This window comes from Halichoerus grypus, chromosome 13, assembly GCF_964656455.1.
Source record: "Halichoerus grypus chromosome 13, mHalGry1.hap1.1, whole genome shotgun sequence".
Lineage (NCBI taxonomy): Eukaryota > Metazoa > Chordata > Mammalia > Carnivora > Phocidae > Halichoerus > Halichoerus grypus.
In genome coordinates this window covers 87,340,931-87,366,742 of record NC_135724.1, presented here as the reverse complement: position 1 = coordinate 87,366,742, position 25,812 = coordinate 87,340,931, and the positions used below count along the sequence as shown (strand labels likewise).

General features: G+C 39.3%; 1 protein-coding gene and 1 long non-coding RNA gene across 2 annotated transcripts in view; one reads left to right on the top strand and one right to left on the bottom strand.

Annotated features, from left to right (window-relative positions):
- RAD9B (RAD9 checkpoint clamp component B) overlaps positions 1 to 25,407 on the top strand; it is a 36,495-nt gene extending 11,088 nt beyond the window's left edge. Inside the window, exons 5-11 of the mRNA XM_036103444.2 lie at positions 548 to 647; positions 3,443 to 3,549; positions 7,408 to 7,514; positions 7,597 to 7,661; positions 8,214 to 8,336; positions 10,990 to 11,239; positions 25,279 to 25,407. Of these exons, the coding sequence (XP_035959337.2) occupies positions 548 to 647; positions 3,443 to 3,549; positions 7,408 to 7,514; positions 7,597 to 7,661; positions 8,214 to 8,336; positions 10,990 to 11,239; positions 25,279 to 25,407 (881 nt within the window). The remainder of the gene's footprint in view (positions 1 to 547; positions 648 to 3,442; positions 3,550 to 7,407; positions 7,515 to 7,596; positions 7,662 to 8,213; positions 8,337 to 10,989; positions 11,240 to 25,278) is intronic.
- Positions 1,474 to 21,775, bottom strand: LOC144379942 (uncharacterized). Its single transcript, XR_013443515.1, has 4 exons — positions 19,674 to 21,775; positions 15,046 to 15,203; positions 3,348 to 3,652; positions 1,474 to 1,983 (listed from the first exon to the last, which is right to left on the bottom strand). It is a non-coding gene; the product is annotated as an uncharacterized LOC144379942 (long non-coding RNA).
- Positions 25,408 to 25,812: the final 405 nt, after the last annotated feature.

The window sequence follows — 25,812 nt, the reverse complement described above, 5'->3', positions numbered from 1 at the left end:
CTGTATTCCAACTTAGGTTCACATTCTCCCTATACTTATTAAAATAGCATCACCTTGAAAAGTCAGTCAGCCTCACTGGGCTACAGGTTCCTCTTCTGAGACTAAGTGCCTACCCCACAGGGCTGTTGTGAAGATCATAGGTAATGTGTGTAAAATGCATACTACCATTGCTGGCTCATACTTCCAGAATTCCCAGAAACCCAGAAATATCAAACCTGGATGAAAGGTAGTGAAAGAGAATGATAGGCACATGAACTAGAGTGGGCAATCACTATTTTACCCACAATTTAAGAAATAACTTGTATTTCAAAAGAACTTGGGAGCTCTACTGCCTGATTGGTCCGAGGATATGGCATGTTGCATGGTGTCCACTAGGGGGCAATAAACACATTTCATAAAGGAATTCTGCTCCTTCAAGCTACGGGCACCTGCCAGATAGGAAATGTTTCTTTAATTTTATTATTTTAACGTGGCTGTGAAACGTAGACTTTTTAAATAGTTCATGTTGCATTTAAAATTATTAACAGATTGCTTTATTCTTTTTAAGGTATTAGAAGAACTCATAATGTGTGTTTTCAAGAAAGTCAGCCCTTGCAAGTTATTTTTGAAAAGAATACGTGTTCTAATACACTAATTATTCAACCAAGGTAATGAGTTCTCTGGTATTTATTTTTTTTCTAAATATAATGTGGGCACAGAGTAAAGAGTTAATGCCCTTAATTAAAATTTGAAATCAGTTATATTTTTTTAAAAAGCTAACATTTGACTTGGAGAAATCCCCTTGTAGGAAACTGTGAAAAAGATAATAGTAGATAATATAATTGCTTAATGGTAGCAATAATGATTTAGTGGCAAGAAAATTCTAAAAATATCCCATTAGTGCCTTTCTACATCAAGTGATACCAAGAGAAAAATATATTACCTAATTATACTTTGCATTTATATATTGCCTTCTGTCTGAGTCTTAAAACACACAACACAAGGAAACGTTAATGTTTTTATGTAAACTGATTTTATCCCAAGTGTTTGCATTTTTTCTTTAGAGAATGTGCATTTGTCAGAAAAGTGCATTTGTCAGAAAAGTGCACCAATTTTTTAGTTAAGCTGTAGCATTAAACATTAATTACTTTGTGAGCCAAAGGATATTTTATCCTTATTGTTCTTTAAATTAAACAAGCAATACATGCTCCTTGTAATACATCTAGAATTTATAGAGGAGTACAAAGATAAAAAATGAAAAGTTTTTCTCCTCTACCTGTCCCCTCTATCCCACTTTGCAGAGGTAACATCAATCAGCAATTTGGTGTATATCCTTGTAGATCTTCTTCTCTATATAGCCAATCTCTCTGTAACTCACCCTCTCCTTATAGCTATGGATATCTTTCTTTCTCTTCCTTCTTCCCCCCTCTCAAATTTATATTACTTATTAGACACATACTTATAACTAATTTTTTCAAAGAAAATGTCCTACTGTTATTATTTGGCAACTTGATTTTTTAAGTTTCTGTGTCAGTTCACTTAAATCAATCTTATTGTTTTTAATGATTACATAATTTTTCACTGTATGACTGAACCATAATTTAGTTACCCATTGTCCTATTAGTGAAAAAGTAGGTTGTTTCCAGCTTTTTGCCATAAAAAAAAAAAGTGTATTAGTTGCCTATTTCTGTGGAACAAATTTCCCCCAAACTCAGAGCTTTAAGAAACCAGATATTGATTACTTCATAGTTATAAGTGTGGCTTAACTGGGTGCATCCGGCTCAAGGTGTCTCATGAAACTGGAGTCAAGCTGTCAGCCAGGGCTGTGGTCTCATCTGAAGGCTGGACTTGCGGGGGGGGTTCACTCCCAAACTCACAGACATGGCTGTGGGGAGCCCTCAGATGACCGACTTCCAAGCTCACTAGTCTGGTTGCTGGTAGGCCTCAGTTCCTCACCACACAGGCCTCTCTGTGGATTATCTGATTGTCCTTACAACGTGGCCACTGGTAATCAGAAAGAGAGAGAATTGATTGAGATGACTGATTGAGAGAGAGAATTCACAAATGGAACCAAAGTCTTTTTATAATCTAATCTCAGAACTGACATTTCATCACTTCTGCCATTTTCTTTGTTAGAAGTGACTCTGTAAATTAAGCCCACACTCAAGGGCAGGGGATTATATGAGGGCATAAATACCAGGAGGTGGGGATCACTGGGGGCCATCTTATACACTTAACACAGAGTCCTAGAAATGAAATCACTGGGTCAAAGGCTTACCAAATTTTAAATTTGCATACATACTGACTACCAAATTGCTGTCTTAAAGGATGAGCCAACTTACATTCCCACCAGAAGTGTAGGGGAGTCCTTTCAAGTAACATATATGATCAATCTTTAAAATTTTTGCCAACCTGATAGGTAGAAAATTGTATTATTAGATGTCCTTTTTTGTTGCGTTGATTCCTTGGGAGTTTGAACATCTTTTCATATATTTATTGTATTTTTCTTCCTTTTTGAATTGCACATTTATGTTGTAATTTTTTTGTATCAGGTTACACCATAACACTGGAAAAGTTCCTAGATGAATTTAGTAGGTGTTCCTGACATTTTGGCATCAGGAAACACTGCTGAGCTAATGTCTAGCATCAGGTTAACATCAACATTACATACATTCTAAGAATCTCACTTTTATCTGACAACACCTCAATTTCAAAAGTAGCCCAGATCTTGTAATGTAATAATAAAAAGATAACCTAATTAAAAATGGGCAAAGGATTTGAATAGATAATTTGCCAAAGAAGATATACAAATGGTTGAAAAGCTCATGAAAAGGTGCTCAACATCATTAATAGTTAGGGAAATACAAGTTAAAAAACTTTAAATCTGTGAATTGTATAGTATGTGAATTCTGTATCAATAAAACTATTTTTAAAAAGGGAGCCCAGGATAAAAGGGCATTTGGGATGTCAAGACAACCTTGAAAGTAATAGGTAATAATCTAGGACAAGTAACAAAGGGAAAGAGAATGTAAGTAGCAGGCTGCTCGTAAACCTCTACCCCTCACCCAGATCTCCAGCATAGTTCCACCTGGTTCTGTCTGAACAGCGATGTTTTCTACTACCTCCCTTAGGAGTATGATTGCAGGTCATTAAAAATATATAGGGGGTATATAAAACCATGGAATTGAAGACATTTCTTCCAGTGTCTGGTTTATTCTACAGCTTTCACATGTCATACTAAGAATATATTTTACTATTCTCTTGGCTTTCAAGTGAATTTTAAAAATATACTAAAAATATTGCAGCTCACGTAGAAAAAATAAGATAGGTATTTTGGGTAAGTTTTTAAAAAATCTAGGCTGACTAACCTGTTTATTTCCAGATTAAAGATTTGAGTCCCATTTAATAAGATTCTTTCTTCTTGTTTTTCAAGTAACATAGTACTTTTCATTACTTTTTGTAGAGTGCTTGCTGAGGCAGTTGTTCTTTTTACATCAAGTCAAGAAGAAGTTACTCTTGCTGTTACCCCATTCAGCGTTTGCCTTAAGAGTTCCAGTGACGAACCAATGGGTGAGGACTACATCTGTCATGGCGCTCGGATGGCATGTCACTTCCTGGGTTTCTTGATGACTGACCATACAGTAAACATTGGTGGCATAACGTTTATTCTTGTCTAAAAAGCAGTAAGATGTAGAAAGATCATTAAAATTTTTAAGGGATCCAGGAAATGGAACAGAATCAATAATTAAAACATTTGGCTTTGAAATTCAGGTTGTTTTAAAATTAGGAGAATCGTTACTGAGAAAAGTATATTTTCAGTTAAGATTTTTAAGGTCTGGTTTTCATCTTTTTTTAAATTTATTTATTTTTTAGTAATCTCTGCACCCAACATGGGGCTCAAACTCACGACCCCAAGATCAAGAGTTGCATGGTCTTCTAATTGAGCCGGCCAGGCACCCCTGTTTTTCATCTTTTATCACCCTTTGTGTTTAGCATAAAGAAAAATTAAGAGGCCAGCAATCCAATTGAGATTATTGTTAATCACATAAGAAGAAAAAGTAGCTTTGAACTAGAGAAGTAAGATATTCCAGATGGCAAATACACACAGCAGAAAACATGAATACTTAACGTCAGCTCCTCCAAGAAGTTATCTAGATTGAATGGAGAAACTAAGGCATGATTGAATCAGAAGTTTTGCTATCAAGAAAATTGACTATGGTCTTTTGGGTACAAGCTGTTTGAGACTCTTTAACCTTGGGTAATTTGGTGTGTGTGTGTGTGTGTGTGTGTGCATGTGTGTGTGTGACAGCAGTAAAGAAAAGAAAGGGAGGGAACTGTATTATTCCAGACTGAAAAACCAGTAGAACTAGGGCTGAAACATCTGTCACTCCATTGATCGCCAGGATTGATTTAGCTGATCTGGCTGCTAGGCGGGTGTCCCCTTCCTCCCTCACCACTCCATGTGTGTCCCTCCCAAAGCTTCACGCTCAAAGAGGACAACCTTCCCAATAGAGGAGGACCGTTCTTTGGTCAAGGGTATACGAATAGCTGAGCTTCCCTGCTGGAGCCTTCAAACAAGCTCTCAAGGTCCATTTGCAGGAGAGTGTAGGGTAGTCAAGCTTCCAAGACTCCAGACACATCCAAATGAGGCGCTACATGTGGTAGTCTGCCTTTCTTTAAAGAGAAAAAAAAAAAAAAACCACAATGAGATCTCATCTTATACCTGTCAGAATGGCTAAAATCAAATACACAAGAAATAACGAGTGTTGGCGAGGATGTGGAGAAAAAGGAACCCCCGTGCACTGTTGGTGGGAATGTAAATTGGTGCAGCCACTGTGGAAAACAGTATAGAGGTTCCTTAAAAAATTAAAAATAGAAATATCATATGGTCCAATAATTCTGCTACTGGGTGTTTACCCAGAAAAAATGAAAACACTGATTTGAAAAGATACATGCACCCCTGTGTTCACTGCAGTATTATTTACAATAGCCAGGATATGGAAGCAACCCAAATCCCTCATAGACAAAGGGATAAAGAAGATGTGGTGTATATATAACGTAGTATTACTCAGTCATAAAAAAGAATGAAATCTTGCCATTTGCGACAGCATGGATGGACCTAAAGGATATAATGCTAGGGGCGCCTGGGTGGCTCAGTCAGTTCAGTGTCTGACTTTGGCTCAGGTCATGATCTCAGCGTCCTGGGATCAAGCCTGCGTCAGTCTTTCTCCTCAACAGGGGTCAGCTTGTCCATCTCCCTCTGCCCCTCCCCTTGCTGGTGCATGAGTGCCCTCTCTCTCTTTCTCTCTCAAATAAATAAAATCTTTTTAAAAAAGGATATCGTGCTAAATGCAATAAGTCAATCAGAGAAAGACAGATACCATATGATTTCACTCATATGTGGAATTTAAGAAACAAAACAAATGAACAAACAAAGAAAAAGAGACAAATGTCTTGGGACGCCTGGGTGGCTCAGTCGGGTTAAGCGGCTGCCTTCGGCCCGGGTCATGATCCCAGGGTCCTGGGATGGAGTCCCACATCGGGCTCTTGCTCAGCAGGGAGCCTGCTTCTCTCTCTCTCTCCCTCTGCTTGTGCTCTCTCTGTCAAATAAATAAAATCTTTAAAAAAAAAAAAAAAAGAGGGGCGCCTGGGTGGCTCAGTCGTTAAGCGTCTGCCTTCGGCTCGGGTCATGGTCCCAGGGTCCTGGGATGGAGCCCCGCATCGGGCTCCCTGCTCCGCGGGAAGCCTGTTTCTCCCTCTCCTACTCCCCCTGCTTGTGTTCCCTCTCTCACTGTGTCTCTGTCAAATGGGTAAAATCTTTAAAAAAATAAAAATTAAAAAAAAAAGAGACAAACATCTCTTAAATACAGAGAACAAACTAGTGGTTGGCGGGGCGTGTGTGTGAAATAGATAAAGGGGATTAAGAGTAATTTATCTTGATGAATACTGAGAAATGTATAGAATTGTTGAATTTTTATATTATATACCTGAAACTAATGTAACACTGTATGTTAACTACACTTCAATTAGAAAAAAAAGAAAGTGAGAAAAAGAAAAGGTACTCGTGTGTGTGTATGTATTTCTTTTTTTTTTTATTCTGAATTTTTATTTTTGTGGTTCCTTTCAGATATCTTTGTATCCATGAAATGTTTCTCCTCTTTCCTCCCGATTTTAAGGAGAAATGAAAATGACAAAGACTTTCATTTCTTAGCTTTATCCTGAGGCATCTTTGAGAAGGAAGCAATAGGGAGCTATGCAATATTCACAAAGATGACCCTACTTTTTGCTGAATGACTTGCTTTCTGTGCTCAGTCAGAAGCCTACAGACAAATAGTGCCTATTTTATGTGTGTTTGTTGTTTCTTTTCTCCCTCGTTCCTACTTCCTCCTCCTTCTTTTTAAACTTCTTACATTTCCCAGCTTGCACAGGTGAGGCCTCATGTTACTCAGTACAACACGATGAAGCACCTCTGGGGCGCCTGGGTGGCTCAGTCGGTTAAGCGTCTGCCTTCGGCTCAGGTCATGATCCCTGGGTCTGGGATGGAGCCCCACATCGGGCTTCTTGCTCAGTGGGGAGTCTGCTTCTCCCTCTCCCTCTGCTGCTCTCTCTCTCTCCATTATCATTGCTTCTTTTAAGTGCTGAATAACTTCTCGATTCTGCCTCCTTTTGGACTTTCTCCAGTGACTTTGAACAGGCAATCTTTACATTTCGTGGTTCTGAAGGCTGTAAGTCAGCTGAGGGCCTCCTCCCGGGTCACAGACTTCTTATTGTGTCCTCCAGGGCTGAAGGTGTGTGTTTGTATTTCTGAGCGTGTATATCAAACATTTTTGTAGTGAAAAACTCAAAATAATTCATTCTTATCTCTTATGTTTCTGTGGGTTGATGGGGCTCAGCTAGACAGTTTGTTCTTGGGGTCTCATGCGATTGCAGTTAGACAGTGGCTGGGTCTGGAATCATCTGAATCCATCCAAGATGGCACACTGACACGGCTGGGAATTGGTGCTGGGAGCAGAGCTGGGCTGTTAATCAGAGTGACTGCACACATATGGCCTCCCCATTAACTTGGTCTTCATGTAGCATGAACTCAGCATGGCGGCCAAGTTCCAAGAGTGAGTGTTAAAGGACAGAGGAAGTGGATGGAGGATAGAGGAAGCGGAAGTTGCCAGTCTCTTAAGGCCTGGGCTCGGAAACCAACACTAGGTCATTTCATCCATAGCACCATATACTGTTGGTCTTAGCAGTCAGAGAGCCCAACTACCCAAATTCAAGGGGAGGGGACATAGGGATAGACCCCATCTCTCAGTGAAAGAGTGTCAAAGGATTTGTGGCTATTTTTAATCTATCACTTACAGTTATATTTTCATATTAAAATGTAACAAGTACCCCTGGAACTAATTCTATTCTTTCTTCACCTATAATATTGAACAGGTTTGACCAATTCTGTGTACAGTGAAATGTTTGTTGGCCCAGATGAGTTTGACTTCTTTCAAATTGGAGTTGATACTGAAATAACATTCTGCTTCAAAGAATTAAAGGTAAACAAAAATTTGTATCAAAATTTCACTGGTAGTTTTTAAAATAAAGACTTCAACTATTTTTCTTCTTTTTCTCTTTCAGGGAATACTGACATTTTCAGAAGCCACACATGCTCCTATAGCCATTCATTTTGATTTTCCTGGGAAGTAAGTCCTTGGGAAATTTCCTCCCTCCCTCCCTCCCTCCCTCCTCCCTCCCTTCTTTCCTTCCTTCCTTTCTTCCTTTTGTTATATATCAATAATAAAACCCTTTGGATCACTTTGAAATTAATTCACACCTCAAGAATTCCTTAACTTTACTAGCAACACTTACCAAACTAAAATTTGAAGGATGCCATACATGGCATTTTTAAATTGGTAATTGAAAAAGATATATTCTGCAGAGTGAAAACATTTATAGACATGGTGAAATTAATTGCCTAATTAGAAAATTAAATTATACATGGCTTAAACAAGTCTAATTTCTATGAAACCATGATATTTCATATAGTATTTCAGAACTAAAATTTCAGAGACTGGGTTAGATGAGCTTTTTGAAATCAGATCTGATGATGTCGAAGGACCATGTTAATTTGTGAAAAGACAAATAGGACTTCTACTTTAACTGTTTCTTTTTACTTCTGAAGTGTCATTTTCTAATTTTCCTAATGTCCATCAGAAAACATGTATGATGCTTGCTCTGACTTTGCCTGTTTTTAGACCTATGGCTTTAAGTATCGATGATATATTATTGGAAGCTAACTTTATTTTGGCTACATTAGCTGATGAGCCAAGTAGAGCATCTTCTCCGCAATCACTGTGTCTTTCACAAAAACAAAAAAGGTAAGACCAATGTTTTAACATCTTTACTAGTTGGGAAAAAGCCATTGCAATCTTATTCTGAAATAATTCATTGGCATTCATTTAGGAAACAATCGAGGAGTAAAACATTAGATCAGAAATATTGACTGAATCAGGAAGAGCTACAGTAGGAGCTAACTAGTGAGAAATAGCACCAATCATGCACTAGACATTCATTTTTTCTCTTCTGATCAGAATTTAACCTGACTGTCTGATTTATCTTTGTTATTACCCAAACCTCATTTCCAGTTTTGGCAGTTGTTTTTTAGGAGGGATACAGTGTTAAGTTTCACGGGTAAGTTTCTTTTCACTGCCTAGAACTCTTCTTTCTCGGACATGGGGACAGCCTTTGTTTTTCTTTCTTTTTTTTCTTTTGTCTCAATAACTTTTTTTTTTTTTTTTTTTTTTTGGTGCAGGGTGCTTCACTGTAAAAGTTAACTTAAAGGTACTATGGGAAATTTGGAAAATAGAAAAAAGTACAAAGAAGATAAATTGCACCACCTGGAGATAGCCACTATTAACATTTGGCTCACTGTTTTTTATTGCAGACTTTTTATTTTGCATAAGATGTCTTAAAATAAGATCAGGATCATATAGGATATGCAGTTTTCTATCCTCTTTGTCCCCCACAAAATATATTGTGAACAGGTTCCAATATAACTGATTATGACTTGGAAATATGATTTTTAATGACTGTATAGAATTTTATCATGCAGATGTATAGTAATTTGACTTTTTTTCTAACTCCGGCCCTGTTACTATATCACAAGTTTGTCTCATGCACACTGGGTTGCTTTACTGAAGAATTTGAATCTGTATTTATTTAGAAATTTAGAAAATTTCTAAATAATCATATATGTAAATTTTAGCTTTCTTTTTAAAAAATTTTTTATTTAAATTCTAGTTAGTTAACATACAGTGCAATATTGGTTTCAGGAGTAGAATTTAGTGATTCATCACTTACATACAACACCCAGTGCTCATCATAACAAGTGCCCTTCTTAATGCCCATCACCCATCTAGCCCATTCTCCACACACCTCCCTCCATCAACCCTCAGTTTGTTCTCTATCGTTAAGTCTCATGGTTTGGGCAGAAGACATGAACAGACATTTCTGCAAAGAAGATATCCAAATGGCCAACAGACACATGAAAAAGTGCTCAACATCACTCGGCATCAGGGAAATCCAAATCAAAACCACAATGAGATACCCCCTCACACCAGTCAGAATGGCTAAAATTAACAAGTCAGGAACGAGGATGTGGAGAAAGAGGAACCCTCCTACACTGTTGGTGGGAATGCAAACTGGTGCAGCCACTCTGGAAACCAGTATGGAGGTTCCTCAAAAAGTTGAAAATAGAGCTACACTACCACCCAGCAATTGCACTATTGGGTATTTACCCCAGAGATACAAATATAGTGATCCGAAGGGGCACCTGCACCTCGATGTTTATAGCAGCAATGTCCACAATAGCCAAACTATGGAAAGACCCAGATGTCCATCGACAGATGAATGGATAAAGAAGATGTGGTAAGGGGAGTGGGGGGATGGGTTAGCCCGGTGATAGGTATTAAGGAGGGCACGTATTGAATGGAGCCCTGGGTGTTATATGCAAACAATGAATCATGGAACACTACATCAAAAACTAATGATGTATGGTGACTAACATAACATAATAAAATTAAAAAAAAAAGATGGGAGGCTCGGTGATGGACATTGGGGAGGGTATGTGTTGTGATGAGTGCTGTGTGTTGTGTAAGACTGATGAATCACAGACCTGTACCTCTGAAACAAATAATACATTATATGTTAATAATAATAAAAAAGTCTCTTATGGTTTGTTTCCTTCTCTCTCTCTCTCCCTTTTATTCCTCTCCCTCCCATATGAGCTTCTGTTTTGTTTCTTGAATTCCACATAAGAGTGAAATCATCTGGCATTTGTCTTTCTTTGACTGACTTATTTTGCTTAGTATAATACGTAATACACCTTACTAGAGTGTCCACATTGTTGCAAATGGCAGGATTTCATTCTTTTTTTTTTTTAAGATTTTTAAAATTAATTTATTTGACAGAGAGAGACACAGCGAGAGAGGGAACACAAGCAGGGGGAGTGGGAGAGGGAGAAGCAGGCTTCCCGCTGAGCAGGGAGCCCGATGCGGGGCTGGATCCTAGGACCCTGGGATCATGACCTGAGCTGAAGGCAGCTGCTTAACGACTGAGCCATCCAGGCGCCCCGGCAGGATTTCATTCTTTTTGATGGCTGAGTAATATTCCATTTATATATATATCACATCTTCTTTATCCATTCATCAGTCGATGGACATTTGGGCTCTTTTCATAGTTTGGCTATCGTTGATAATGCTGCTATAAACATAGGGGTGCATGTACACTTCAAATCTGTATTTTTGTATCCTTGAGTAAATACCTAGTAGGGCAATTACTGGATAGTAGGGTAGGTAGTTCTATTTTTAACTTTTTGAGGTAAATTTTAAACTTTCAAAAATCAGTTCTATGTTGTTTCAATATATTCTCTAAACTAGTGTTATCATTGTCATCCCATATTGCTTCATTAGTTATATAAAAATATACATTTGCAGGCTAACAGTTCATTCATTTAATCCCTTAATACCTCAGGTCCGATCTGATGTGTTCAACAAACAACAGTTCAAAGACTGGCAAAAATGCAACCAGCAAGGCCCCAGGATGTATCTTGAGAAAAGCAGCACCCAAAAGGCTTTATCCTAATGAGACTCAAACAGACATCCCTGCATTGGAAAACTGTGGCAGCCCTATAATGAAAAGAGTGAATGAAGACATTAGTGAAGTGCCAGAAAGCAGTGTCAGCGACACGGAGGAGGGGCCAGGGTCTTCATATCTAAGGAAGGTAAAGGGAAAACACTGAGACATGACAACGTCTCAGTCAAGATTTCTCATCATCTGTCTTCCTTTGCAGTCTCCCTGCCCAGGCCCACCCCAATGTCCTGAAAATAGTTTCCTTACTTTTTGATAGGAGAGAGGTGAAACCAGTCTGACTTACAGACTGTCAGTACAAAAGAGTTTAAATTGCTCATTGAGCAACAAAATATATTCAAGTAGATATTTGGGTCTCTTGTATTAAAGAATAAATTATGATTGGGCGCCTGGGTGGCTCAGTTGGTTAAGCGACTGCCTTCGGCTCAGGTCATGATCCTGGAGTCCCTGGATCGAGTCCCGCATCGGGCTCCCTGCTCGGCAGGGAGTCTGCTTCTCCCTCTGACCCTCCCCCCTCTCATGTGCTCTCTCTCATTCTCTCTCTCTCAAATAAATAAATAAAATCTTTAAAAAAAAAAAAAGAATAAATTATGATTGCTTACAGGATAATCTTTGAATATAAATAATATGCCAAAGGCATATAATTGACTTTCTAAGATAAGTGTCCTCATTTTATTTTTCAAATTGGGTTGGGAAATCCTTTACTTATTGTAGTACAAATTTAAATTTCATCCCAACAAGTATCACCAATTATTTCATAGTGGAGTCCCAGTTAATAACCTATTATATTACCAACATTTTACTAGCTGGATGATAAGCTTTACAGAATGCCATTGTGTTAAACCTCATGATATCTATTGAACTGAAGATAAATATGATTTATTAGAAACTGAAGTATCTCAAATAATAATTCCCAATTTAATATGTTTACATTAATGGTTTATTCAAGCTTATTTTACTATTGCTATTATTATTGGTTTAGAAATATGAGTTTCTTAACAAATTTGAAGGGAGAAATAGTATTTCTAAAAGTCACTATCTTACACTGTATAAAAGACTTTTAGGGCAGTAAAATTGGGTGGTAAACTCCATTTATTATTCAGTTTGATACTGTGTTTATTGAATACCTATTATATGCCTAGCAGTTACAGCAATTTTCTTTTGTATATTACTAACTTGGCCATAAGGTGAAAACTGAAATTTGGCTTTCATTATACAAAAGCATTTTCCCCTTCTGTTTTTTTGGTCACACATATTGTGCTTACTTTTTCAAAGGTAACAATACAAAAACATTTTCTGGCCACTTCACTTCCCTGAAATTCACTAAGATTGCCCATTTCCTCACTAGGGAAAGTGACATTTATAAAGAACTGTAAAGAACTGTAAGCTCCATGAGCACCATTACAGGACTCTTCTTCAAATTTCCCATCATGTCACTTATATTCTAAAAATAACCGCCACCCAGGTGCCCCAACACAGTCCTATTTTAAATGGTATTATTTGCTTTAATGTGGCAAACTCCTGCAAAACTGAAATTACAATATGATTGTTATTTAGACCCTTATCATCTTCCACCCAGACTACTGTGAGCCTTCCCATTGGCTTCCATGCCCCCATTCCCGTCCACTCTGGTTCTCCTCCAGGGTACCAGAAGATTTTGTCCAAACCTTACACTTACAGTGAAGTACAGAGGTTTAGAGCACTGGCTCCAGATTTAGAATTCCTAGGTTTACATCCCTGTTTGCCACTTACTGGTTGTGTGACTTGGACAAGTTACTCCTCTTTTGCCTTGGTTTTATTATCAGTAAAAGGGGGATAATAATAGTACTACCCATTAAATAGAACTGTGGGAATTAATTGAACTAATATATGGAGCTGGCACATGGCTAATGCTCATTAAATGTTAGTTACTGTTATACATTACTCTCCTGTCTTCAAAACTCTTGGATCATTCCCTTTGTCCCATAGGATTACAACTAAACTCCTTGGAATGGCATTCAGGGACTGTCCCTGGGGTATTTATTATGCTCTTCACTAGGCCTCCCCCTTTCCTCCTTCCTGCTCCCATACAAAACATACTCTATGCCGGGAATGGCAGATAGGTTTCCTCTTTAGTAACACCACCAGTCATTTGGTTGGGCAAACTAAGTTGAGCATGACTAAAGCTGTATCTGTAGTTGATTGGCAGCATTTGCCATGTACACAGGAGGGCCATCACTTGTGAACCAGACTCAAGCTATAGCCATTATGGTGCTAGTAACATTCTGATAATAATATGGCCCATTACTGTTTGTTTGCTTGTTTGTTTTTAACTTTCCATTTTAAAATAATTTCGCTTTTAAAAAGTTGCAAAAATTGGGGCGCCTGGGCAGCTCAGTCGGTTAAGCACCTTCCTTCAGCTCAGGTCATGATCCCAGGGCCCTGGGATGAAGCCCTGTGTCAGGCTCCCTGCTCACTGGGGAGTCTGCTTCTCCCTAACCCTGCTTGTGCTCAGGAGTGAGCTCTCTCTCTCTCTCAAATAAATAAATAAGTTCTTAAAAAAAAGTTGCAAAAATAGTACAAAGAATTCCTACATACCCTTCTCCCCGACTTTCCAAATGTTAACATTTATGTGATAGTACAATTCTCATTTCACCAGAGAAAAATCAGAAAATACAAATAAGAGATTATCAGAGATGATCACTACAAACACTTCTATTATTACTGTTAGGGCTTTTTCTATGCATGTATATATACACATGCTTGCACACATGCACATTATATATATATTTTTAATTTATTTTTTAAGATTTTATTAATTTATTTGTCAGAGAGAGAGAAAGCACAACCAGGGGGAGCAGGAGATAGATGAAGAAGCAGGCCCCCTGCTGAGCAAGGAGCCCGATGCGGGACTCGATCCCAGGACTCTGGGATCATGACCTGAGCCGAAGGCAGACGCTTAACCGACTGAGCCACCCAGGTGTCCCATGAACATTATAGTTTTTAAAATTTTGAAATAAATTCAGACTCATTTGCGGAAGTAGTATAAAGAATTCCCATATACTGGTCACCCAGATTCCCTAAATATTAACAGCGTCTCCTTTAGTCTGGAACATTTTCTAAATCTTGTTTTATCTTTCTTTACCTTGACACTTTAGTACAATGTCCCTGTATTTGAATTTTTCTGATTTCTTCATGATTAAATTTCAGCTGTGCATTTTTAGTAAGAATGAAACAGAACAATGCTGTGTTCTTCTCACACATTTTATCTGGAAACCCATGATGGAGATTTGTCTTCTTGGTGATCCTAATTTTATCATATAGTTAAGGTTATCTGCCAGATTTCTCCACGGTAAAGTTACTGTTTTCTGTTAGTAATCGAAAGTGGCTTGGTGGGAGATACTTTGAAACTAAGTAAATATTCTGTTTCTCATCATACTTTTTGCCTACTAATTTTAGCATCCATTGATGCTTTTTTGTCTAAAATAATTATTACTGTGATGCTTGACAAATGGTAATTTTTCTATTATCAGATGAAATTCTGCTTTAATAACTTTCCTTCTCTCCATTTATTTGTTATTCAATTATTTATGTGACAAAATACTTTTTTTTTTTTTTTTTAAAGATTTTATTTATTTATTGGACAGAGAGAGACATAGTGAGAGCAGGAACACAAGCGGAGGGAGTGGTAGAGGGAGAAGCAGGCTTCCCGCGGAGCAGGGAGCCCGATGTGGGACTCGATCCCCGGACCCTGGGACCATGACCTGACCTGAAGGCAGATGTTTAACAACTGAGCCACCCAGGTGCCCCGTGACAAAATACTCTTGAATATTAACTTTATTTTGGGGGTTATAATCCATTACTATCATTTATACTGGGAGCCTCTGTCTCTTTGGCATATCTCCAGCGTTTTTTGAGTACTTCCTTACTTTCTGGAAACTTAAAGTGTTCTAGGCTTACCTTGTATTTCCCAACTCCAACCCAAATGGAATCAGTCATTTCTCCCAAGAGTCCTGGTTCCTTTGATCGGAGATGGTAGACAGAAACAACTTCTGGGTGGTAGGTGTGCTCTTTTGTACTGGGATTTCCTTGCTTCTAGGCCCTCTCAGCAGACAAAGCTAGGAAACATATGCATTTATTGACACATACACACATATTGATCAATTTTTATATCTATTTGTATACATACATACTTATGTACCTTAAAACCCATGAATTCATACTGATACCTCCAGTTCCAGTCCAATACCACAGGGTTCATACTGGCCTCCCCCATTTATTTTTTTAATTATTTTTTAAAAAAGATTTTATTTATTTATTTGAGAGAGAGAACATGAGCAGGGGGGAGGGCCAGAGGGAGAGGGAGAAGCAGACTCCCTGCTGAGCAGGGAGCCCAAAACAGGGCTCTATCCCAGGACCGTGGGATCATGACCTGAGCCAAAGGCAGATGCTTCACTGACTGAGCCCCCTGGGCGCCCCTCCCCTGTTTCTTTAAAACTCCTTTGTCTGACAGTGAGAAACTTGGCTGTTGTTATCCACAACATGTTTACTTATTGTTCAATCTGAGAACACATAGTTTCAGAATTGCTAATCCATACCCCTGGAAAAAATGAATCTGCTAACAGAAGTACAATATTTGTGAATATTATTTTGTCTTCAGCTATTAAGTATATATTCAAAATACTGTTTCTCAGGGCACCTCATTGGTGCAGTCAGTTAAGCATCCAACTCTTGGTTTCAGCTTGGGTCATAATCTCATGGTCAGGAGATCGAGCCCCACACCAGGCTCCATTCTCAGCACAGAGTCTGCTTGAGATTCTCTCTCCCTCTGCCCCTCCTGCTGTGCACAGTCTCTCTCTGAAGTGAATAAATAAATCTTTAAAAAAAAGATACTGTTCGTCAAAGTTACTTAGGTTAGTTTTTTTCCCTCATTCATATTTCAGTATGGTTATATTAATCATCTTTAATGCAGGTAGCTTTGTTTGCTCCCATTTTGGTTCTCCCCAAATCCTTGTTGATTTTGGTCTTTGAGTGTTGACCTATGAACAGCACTGGAAGTCAGAACTATAAAAGGGTGTATGCAGAGCAGTGTCACTCCTTCCCTTCTTTGCACCCTTTGTAGAGAATAAATCTCAGTTTTAATCATTTATGTTTCTTTTTGCACAAATGAGCAGATACATACATATTTTCTTTTTCTATAAATACTATTTTCCACTTTGCTTTTTGCACCTAGCAGTATGTACTAGAAATTACTCCATATCACTTTATTTTTCCCCTCAATAACTGTGTAGTATTTCATGTGTGATATACCATAGTTAATTCAACCATTCTCTTATATGTGGGCATTTAGATCCCTCCCCCTTATGTTTTGCAATTACAAAGCTGCAGTGAATAACCTTTTACACATGTAAAGGTTTTCATATTGTCTGAAGTCTATCTTCAAGACAAATTCCTGAAAGTGTGTTGCTGGTTTAAAAGTGCATATGTAAAAAAGAAAAAAAAGTGCATCTGTAGTTTTGTTAGATGCTGCCACATTCTTCTCAGAAAGGTTGTACCAGTTTGCACTCCCTCCTGCAATAGAGGAGAGGGCCTATTTTCTGCAGCCTGCAAACAGCATGTATGTCATACTGATAGTTGAGAAATGGTACCTCGGTGTTGTTTTAATTAGCATTTCTCTAATTGTGAGGTTGAACATCTTTTCATGTGTTTAAAAACTTTTGTAATTTTGGGGTGCCTGGGTGGCTCAGTCGGTTGGACATCTGACTCTTTGTTTCAGCTCAGGTTCTGATCTCATGGCTTGTGTGACTGAGCACCAAGTTGAACTCCATACTCAGCAGGAGTCTGCCCCTTTGCCCTCTTGGGCGGGCTTTCTCTCTCAAATAAATATTTAAAAACTTTTATAATTTTTGTGGATTTATTATCTCTTCCCATTTTTCTATTTTTTTGTCCTTCAATTTTTAAGAGTTCTTTATATATATAAGGATATTAGCCATTTATTTATCTGTGATATATGGTGTAAATATTTTTTCTCAGTTTATCAGTTGTCAAATTTTTAAGGTTTTTTTTCATGCAAAAATTTTTTCATTTTATATAGTCAAACTTACCTACCTTTAAAAAAGAATCATATTTGGATTTTGAGTCATTAATTAGAAAGAAAGCCCTTCCCCATGTGGAGGTTAAAAGAGAAACTCACCCATGTTTCCTTCTAGAACTTGTATGGTTTCATCTTTTTTTTTTTTTTTTTTTTAGAGAGGGGGCACATGGGTGGTGGTGGTGGGGGATGAGGTTCCGGAGTGGGGGAGGGGCAGAGGAAGAGGGAGAACGAATCCCAAGCAGTTTCCCCGCCCACTGCAGAGCCCAACACAGGGCTCTGTCTCACAACCCTGAGATCATGACCTGAGCTGAAATCAAGATTTGGACGCTTAACCGACAGAGCCACCCAGGCGCCCCTGATTTCATCTTTTTAGATTTACACCTGAACTATTTGGAGTTTCTCGTCTTGTGTATGGTGTGAGGTAGGGGTTCAATTTTATCTTTTTCAAAATGGCTACCCAGCCATCCCAGAACCACTTCTTATAAGGTCTACCTTTGCCTTAGTGATTTGAGGTGCTCTCTTTGTCACATACTACATTTATGTATGTTTTGGGGTCTATTTCTAGACTTCCTTTTCTATTCTGCTGATCTGTTCATTTGTCAGAACCACATTTTTCATTACAGAGGCTTCAGAGTATGTCTGAATGTTCAGTAGTCAGTATCCCTTTGTAGATTTTGTCAGTTTTTCCTGGCTATTCCTGAATGTTGAACTTTAATATCAACTTATCTAGCTCCATAAAAGTCTGTTGTCATTTTTTTATTGGGATTTCCTTAAATTTCTGTTAACTTGGGGAAAACTGACATGTTTATCATGTTGAGTCATTCTGTCCCAAAACAGGCAATGTATTTCCACTTGTTGGTCTACTTTTATGTCTTTCAGGGGTGTTTTAAAATTTTCCTCATATAGGTTCGATGAATTTATTAAGTTTATTCATAAGTAATTAACCTTTTATGTTGCTATTGCAAATGGAGTTTCCTCTACCATTATATTCTCCAGCTGCCTATTGTATGTATATGAAGGCTATTGTTTTCTTGTGTTAATTTTTTTTTAAAGATTTTACTTATTTATTTGACAGAGAGAGGGAAAGCAAGCAGGAGGAGTGGGAGAGGGAGAAGCAGGCTTCCCACCAAGCAGGGAGCCCGATGCTCCCAGGACCCTGGGATCATGACCTGAGCCGAAGGCAGATCCTTAATGACTGAGACACCCAGGCGCCCCTCTTGTGTTAATTTTATATCCTATTAGCTTGCTGAATTATTTTGTTAACATTAGTTTTATCACTGATTCTCTCAGGTTTTACAGACATACTGTCTATCATCTTTATAGTTTTACTTCCTCTTTAATGCCTTCAACTGATCTTTTTTGTTCAGCTGCATTAGCTTATAATCTCTAGTACAATGTTGAGTAGCAGTGGAGAGAGTGGACATCCTTGCTTAGTTCCTAATCTTGGTGGTAAGGTTTAGCACACACTTTTGTGTTCTACTTTTACTCATGCTATTGTTCCTACAGCCTGGGATGATAGTAATTCTTTCTTTTCCACCTTTCAAACTCCTACCCATCCTTCAAGGCCTGGCTCAAATGATACTTCTCATTTTGAAGTCTTCCCATTCTACTCAAAGCACTTGTGCATCATATTCACTGTCATTGTCACATAATAATTTAACATACATGTTAGTCTACTGGGTGACTGTGAGTTCATCAAGGACAAGCCTGAGTCTTACTCATCTCTGTATCCTAGTGCATAGCCAATGGTTGGCAAACTTTCAGTACTGGTTTGGGATAGCCTAGGGAAGTTTTTAAAATCCTTTCAAGTAGTATCACAAAATTCCAAAATGAAATCAATTTTAATTCACTGTATTTAAAATAATATATGGTAGTATATTGCTTTGGGCAAGGGGATTTTCAAAGTTGAATTATGACAGAGTATTACTATGTTGTAAACAATGACAGGTGTTCTTTTCCATTGTGGATTTTCAATAAGTTTAAACAAGAAGTTATACACAGTTCTTGGAGCACCAAAATGGGGAAAATATGTATATTATTAAAAAAAAAGAGGGGCGCCTGGGTGGCTCAGTCATTAAGCGTCTGCCTTCGGCTCAGGTCATGATCCCAGGGTCCTGGGATTGAGCCCCGCATCGGGCTCCCTGCTCCGCTGGAAGCCTGCTCTCCCTCTCCTACTCCCCTTGCTTGTGTTCCCTCTCTCACTGTGTCTCTCTCTGTCAAATAAATAAAATCTTAAAAAAAAAAAAAAGATTTTAGGGCGCCTGGGTGGCTCAGTCGTTAAGCGTCTGCCTTCGACTCAGGTCATGGTCCCAGGGTCCTGCGATCGAGCCCTGCTTCGGGCTCCCTGCTCAGCAGGAAGCCTGCTTCTCCCTCTCCCACTCCCCCTGCTTGTGTTCCTGCTCTTGCTCTCTGTCAAATAAATAAATAAAATCTGTAAAAAATAATAAAAAAATTAAAAATTAAAAAAAGATTTAATAATAACTTATCTTCTTACCCAGTTCATACTGGACTTGAGGTTAATTCCCAGTTTCATGGCTGTTCATAAGCATTTTCATTAGAAGACTGTTAGACACCAGGAAAGGGCTCGATCATTCAGCCATTCAAGATTTACAGGCTGAAGAGTAGGTGGGAACAGAGAGAGTAGCAAAGAGTATTTACCCTAATAGCAAATTCACAGCAATTTTCAAAAACCAAAGTAAATATAAGCTTTCTAGTCTACTACATAGCACCATAAACATTATGAAGAGCTATGTGCATATGATATTATATATTGAATGGACACAGGTGCTATCTCTAGGTCATTTCCAGCCTTAGGCTCTTGACCTTGGTCAAAACTAGATTCTTCAGAGGCAACTGAGAGTATGCCTCTAGTTAAAAAATCAAAGCCAGTCGTATTAATTTCCTATTACTGCTAGAACAAATAACCACAAATTTAGAGCCTTAAAACACCAGTTTATTGTCTTAAGGTTCTGGAGGTCATAAGTCCAAAATGGGTCTTACTGGGCTAAAATCTAGGTGTCGGCAGGGGTGTGTTCCTTTCTGGAGACTCTAGAAAGAAAACAATCTGTTTTCTTGCCGTTCCCAGTTTCTTGAGGTTACCTGCATTCTTTGGTTTGTGGTTCCCTCCCATCTTCAAAACCAGCAGTGGGGGCACCTGGGTGGCTGAGTCGGTTAAGCGTCTGCCTTTGGCTTAGGTCATGATTCCGGGGCCCTGGAATCGAGCCCTGCGTTGGGCTTCCTGCTCAGTGGGGAGCCTGCTTCTCCCTCTCCCTCTGCCCTTTTCCCCTGCTCATGCCCTCTCAAATAAATAAATAAATAAATAAAATCTTTTAAAAAAAGTTTAATAAAATTATGAGATGTATTCATAAAATTAAAAAGAAAAACCCAGCAATGGCTGGTTGAGTCTTTTTCACATCACTTTACTATGACCTTTTTTCTTCCTCTCCCTCCTTCACATTTAAGGATCCTTGTAATTCCATTGGGCCCACCTGGATGGTCCAAGTCAGCTGATTAGCAACTTAAATTCCATCTACTATCTTTAATTTCCCTCTTCCACATGATGTAACATATTCACAGGTTCTTGGGTTTAAGATGTATACACCTTTGGGGGGGCATTCTATCACAGCTAATTTGGGTGTTCCATCTGAAGCAAGAATTCCACAGCTGCTGTCAGACTGCCGCTATGCAGAGGGCATCTTCACCTTCTGATATGTGAGGATGAGCCAAGAACAAGGCTCATTCATTTATTCATTCATGCAACTATCATGCAATTCCCACAAGTATCTGTCAAGGGTCATGTGTCTTAGATGTAGGGAATACAATGGAGAGCAAATTATTTTGCTCTTGTTTATACAAGGAAGTTTCCTTTTTTTTTTTTTTTTAAGATTTTATCCATTTATTTGACAGAGAGAGACACAGCAAGAGAGGGAACGCAAGCAGGGGGAGAGGGAGAAGCAGGCTTCCCGCGGAGCAGGGAGCCTGACGCGGGGCTCAATCCCAGGACCCTGGGATCATGACCTGAGCCGAAGGCAGCCGCCCAACCAACTGAGCCACTCAGGCACCCCAACAAGAAAGATTCCTAAACTTGATTATAGACTAGGGGGGAGATACACATTAAATAGTCACACGACTAAATATATGCTAATTTAAAAAAACTGTGATAAGTTCAATTAAGGAAAAGTTCAGGATGCTTTGAGAGAACTTAAGATGTGACTGACCTAATCTAGGTCAGAAAGCCTTCTCCTTGAAACTGGTGTTTGGGTTAAGCTAGAAAGGTTAAAGTAGTGGAGCTGGGTGAATGTATGGCATGTGCAAAGGCCCTGTGATGGAGTGTGGTGGTTTTAAGGAAGTGAAGGCTGGCCGATGTGATCAGAGAGCAGATAGCCAAGGGGAAACAATGGCACAGGGTGAAGTTAGAGCAGTTGTTGCATACCAGATGCCTGAAGAGTCCTGGAAGCCATGTTTGTTCTCTGTAGTTAAGAGTCTGGTTTTTGTTTTTTGTTTTTTTGTCTTTACAGATTTTGAGAGAGAGAGAACAAGTGGGGCAGAGAGAAGCAGAGAGGGAGGGAGAAGCAGACTCCCCACTGAGCAGGGAGCCCAATGTTGGGACTTGATCCCAGGACCCTGGGATCATGACCTCAGCCAAAGGCAGATGCTTAACCAACTGAGCCACCCAGACACCCCGAGTCTGTTATTTGTTTCTCTCTCTCCCTTATTTTTCTCCTGTTTCTTGAATTCCACATGAGTGAAATCATACGGTATTTGTCTTTCTCTGACTTAACTTCACTAAGCTTTATAGTCTCTAGATATCCATGTTGTTGCAAATAGCAAGATTGCATTCTTTGTTATGGCCGAATAATACTCCATTGTATATATACATACATCTTCTTTATCCATTTATCAATTGATGGACACTTGGGCTGCTTCTGTATTTTGGCTATTGTAAGTAATGCTGCTCTATATACACAGAGGTGCATGTATCCCTTTGAATTAGTGTTCTTATATTCTTTGGGTAAATACCAGTAATGCCATTGCTGGACCACAAGGTAGCTCTATTTTAACTTTTTGAGGAACCTCCATACTGTTTGCCACAGTGGCTGCACTAGTTTGCATTCCCACCAACAGTGCACAAGGGTTCCTTTTTCTCCACATCCTCAACAACACCTGTTGTTCTTTGTGTTGTTGATTTTAGCCATTCTGACAGCTGTGAGGTGATATTGTAGTTTTGATTTGCACTTCCCTGATGATAAGTGATGATGAACATCTTCATGTGTCTGTTGGCCACCAATAAGTCTTCTTTGGAGAAATGTCTGTTCATGTCTTCTGTCCATTTTTTAGAAGATTTTGAGAGAGAGAGAGCGCCCAGGCAGGGGAGAGGAGCAGAGGGAGAGGGACAAGCAGACTCTGTGCGGAGCCTGACATGGGGCTTGCTCTCACAACCCTGAGATCATGACCTGAGCTGAAATCAAGAGTTGGATGCTTACCCAACTGAGCCACCCAGGCACCCCTTTTGTCCATTTTTTAAATTGGATTGTTTTGTGGGTGTTGGGTTTTATAAGTTCTTTATATATTTTGGATACTAACCCTTTATTGGCTATGTCATTTGCAAATATCTTCTCCCATTCTGTAGGTTGCCTTTCAGTTTGTTGTTTCCTTTGCTGTGTAGCAGCTTTTTATTTTTATTTAGTCCCCATAGTTTATTTTTGCTTTTGTTTCCCTTGCCTCAGGAGACATATCTAGAAAGAAGTTGCTACAGCCAATGTGAAAGAAGTTACTGCCTGTGTTTTCTTCTAGGATTTTTCTGGTTTCAGGTCTCACATTTAGGTCTTTAATCCATTTAAAATCTATTTTTGTGTGCGGTGTAAAAAGTGGTCCAGTTTCATTCTTCTGCATGTTGTCCAGTTTTCCCAACTCCATTTGTTGAAGAGACATTCTTTTTCTCATTGGATATTCTTCTTTATTTTGTTAAAGATTGTTAAAGATTAGCTGATCATGTAATTGTGTATTTTCCACAATTCTGTTCCATTGATCTATGTGTCTATTTTTGTGCCAGTACCATACTGTTCTGATTACAACAGCTTTGTAATATAACTTGAAGTCTGGAATTGTGATGCCTCCAGCCTTTGTTTTTCTTTTTCAAGATTGCTTTGGTTATTTGGGGTCTTTTGTGGTTCCAGACAAATTTTAGGATTGTTTTTGTAGTTCTGTAAAAATGCTGTTGGTATTTTGTTAGGGATTGCATTAAATGAGTAATTGCTTTGGGTAGTAAAGATATTTTAACAATATTTGTTCTTCCAATCCATGAGCATGTCTTTCTATTTCTTTGTGTCATCTTCAATTTCTTTCATCAGTTTTTTATAGTTTTCAGAGAACAGGTCTTTTACCTCTTTGGTTAGGTTTATTCCTAGGTATCTTATTATTTTGGGTGCACTGTACAGAGTAGAATTTTTAAAAAGATAACTGTAGAGCAGCCAAAGCAGCTACTGTGTGAAGAATGGGGTACAGTGAGGCAAGAATGGAAGCTCAGTTGTAGCATCTGAGGTGGGAGTGATTCCTTATAGTAGAGATGGAGGGACATGGCCAAAGATGACAACTAACTGAGGAGGTAAAAATAACAGGATTTGGTAATGGATTGGTTATGGAGGTTAAAGGAAAAAGAGGTTTCAGAAAGACTTAGGTTTGGAGAAACAGCTTCACTGCTCACTAAGATCACAGTCAGTTTTGGACATGTTAAGTTGCAGAAATCAAGTAGGTAGTAGGCTATATGGGTTGAAGTTCAAATTCTAACTTTGAGCTCCCTGGCATATATAGGTGGTAATTTCAACCAAGGGTGTGAATGAAATCTCCTAGGGAGAGGGTACAGAGGAGGGCTGCCATCATAGAAAGCAGCGGTTCTTAACCTGGGGCAATTATGCTCCCCAGGGGACAATGAGCAACGTCTGGGGACGTTTTTGGATGTTGCAGTTTGGGAAGGGGTGTGCTACTTGATGTCTAGTGGGTAGAGGCCAGGGATGCTGCTCAGCCTCTGCTGCACAGCACAGTCCCTACAACGAATCGTCAGACCCAAAATGTCAGTAGTGCTGGGATTGAGAAACCCTACTTCAAAGGGTGGGTAGAAGAGGACCAGCCAGCGCAAAGTCTAAAAGCAACCAGGAAGAGTGTGGCATGAGGAAGGTACGAGAAGAAAGTGAGTATCAAGTGGGATGAAGACTGAAAATGGTCATTGGCTTAAGGATGTGGTGATTTTTGGTGACCGTAAGAACAGTTTGTGGAGTGGTGGGGTCAGCAGCTTTTTCAGATAGGACTGAGGAATAAGAGAATGAGAAAATGGAGACAGTGAATGTAGACAGCTTGACAGCAGAGGTAAGGCAATAGTTGAGGGGGGGTGGGGGGTGGGATGGGATAAGGCTATTTTGTATCTTATTTTTTTTTTAAGATTTTATTTATTTGACAGAGAGAGACACAGTGAGAGAGGGAACACAAGCAGGGGAAGTGGGAGAGGGAGAAGCAGGCCTCCCCTGGAGCAGGGAGCTCGAAGCTGGGCTTGACCCCAAGACCCTGGGATCACGACCTGAACTGAAGGCAGACGCTCAACCTTCAACGACTGAGCCACCCAGGCGCCCCTAGGCTATTTTGTATTTTAAAGATGAGAGACATTTGATTAAAGTGCTGATATTCCTATTCAACAGAGAAGCGGCCTGGGAAGGCCTGGGGGGGCAGAGAAAGGGAGGGAAGGATTGGCTTTAGCTGGGAGTGGTGGCTTCAGCTGCAGCAGGAGGGAAAGGGGAGAAGATGGATTAATCAAGCAGGATTGCCTGCAGAGGGTCCCTTTGTCTGTCATTCCCTTGGTGTGAGTTTTAATGGCTCCAGCAGAGGAGTCAGAAGATCAGTGATCCCAAACTGTTCCTTTTAGTCAGGGAAGGGTTTTGTTTTAGGATGTGCTGTACCAGTCCTGAAGGTTTGGGTGTTCCATGAGCCATTACCATCAAAGTTAGGGAGACCACATGGGCCAAGTTTCTGAAAAGGGGCTGTGACCTGGAGCATCTAATGAGCACTAACTTTAGCTTGAATAAACAGTGGAGTTACTTTTTTCCCTCCAGTTTTCTTGCATGTTCTTTGGAGCAGTTTCTTCTGACGAGCGGCAACACTTCAACCACCCTTTTGACAGTCTGGCAACAGCAAGTGACAGTGAAGAGGACATGAATAATGGCAGTTCTTCCGCATTCTAACACTTAATGATGGCTGAATTGGCCCCCAGTCCATTTGCCAGCTCACTTGCACCTCAAACACGTTTTCACATTTAGTCTAAAAGATACTGTCTTGGACTTCCTTGAAATGGGAGGATGGGCTTCTGCTTTGCTAAACATCATCATCTTTTTTAACAGCCATATCTAGAAATAGCTGCTTGTTAAGTGTACATATTTGCTTTAAATCCATAATGCTACTTGGAGGCAGAAGAGTCTTCTGTGCAGGGAAAAAGCTCGTTAGAATTCTTCAATGCACGCTCACACTAGAGCTTTTAGCATTTTCTTTGCCAGTTTTATAAAGGTATTTAGACCTTTTTCAGCAGCCATCTAGAGTGCATCAGTATGGCTTGTAGTTCTGTGACTAGTAGGGAGCTTTTGTATTTGATT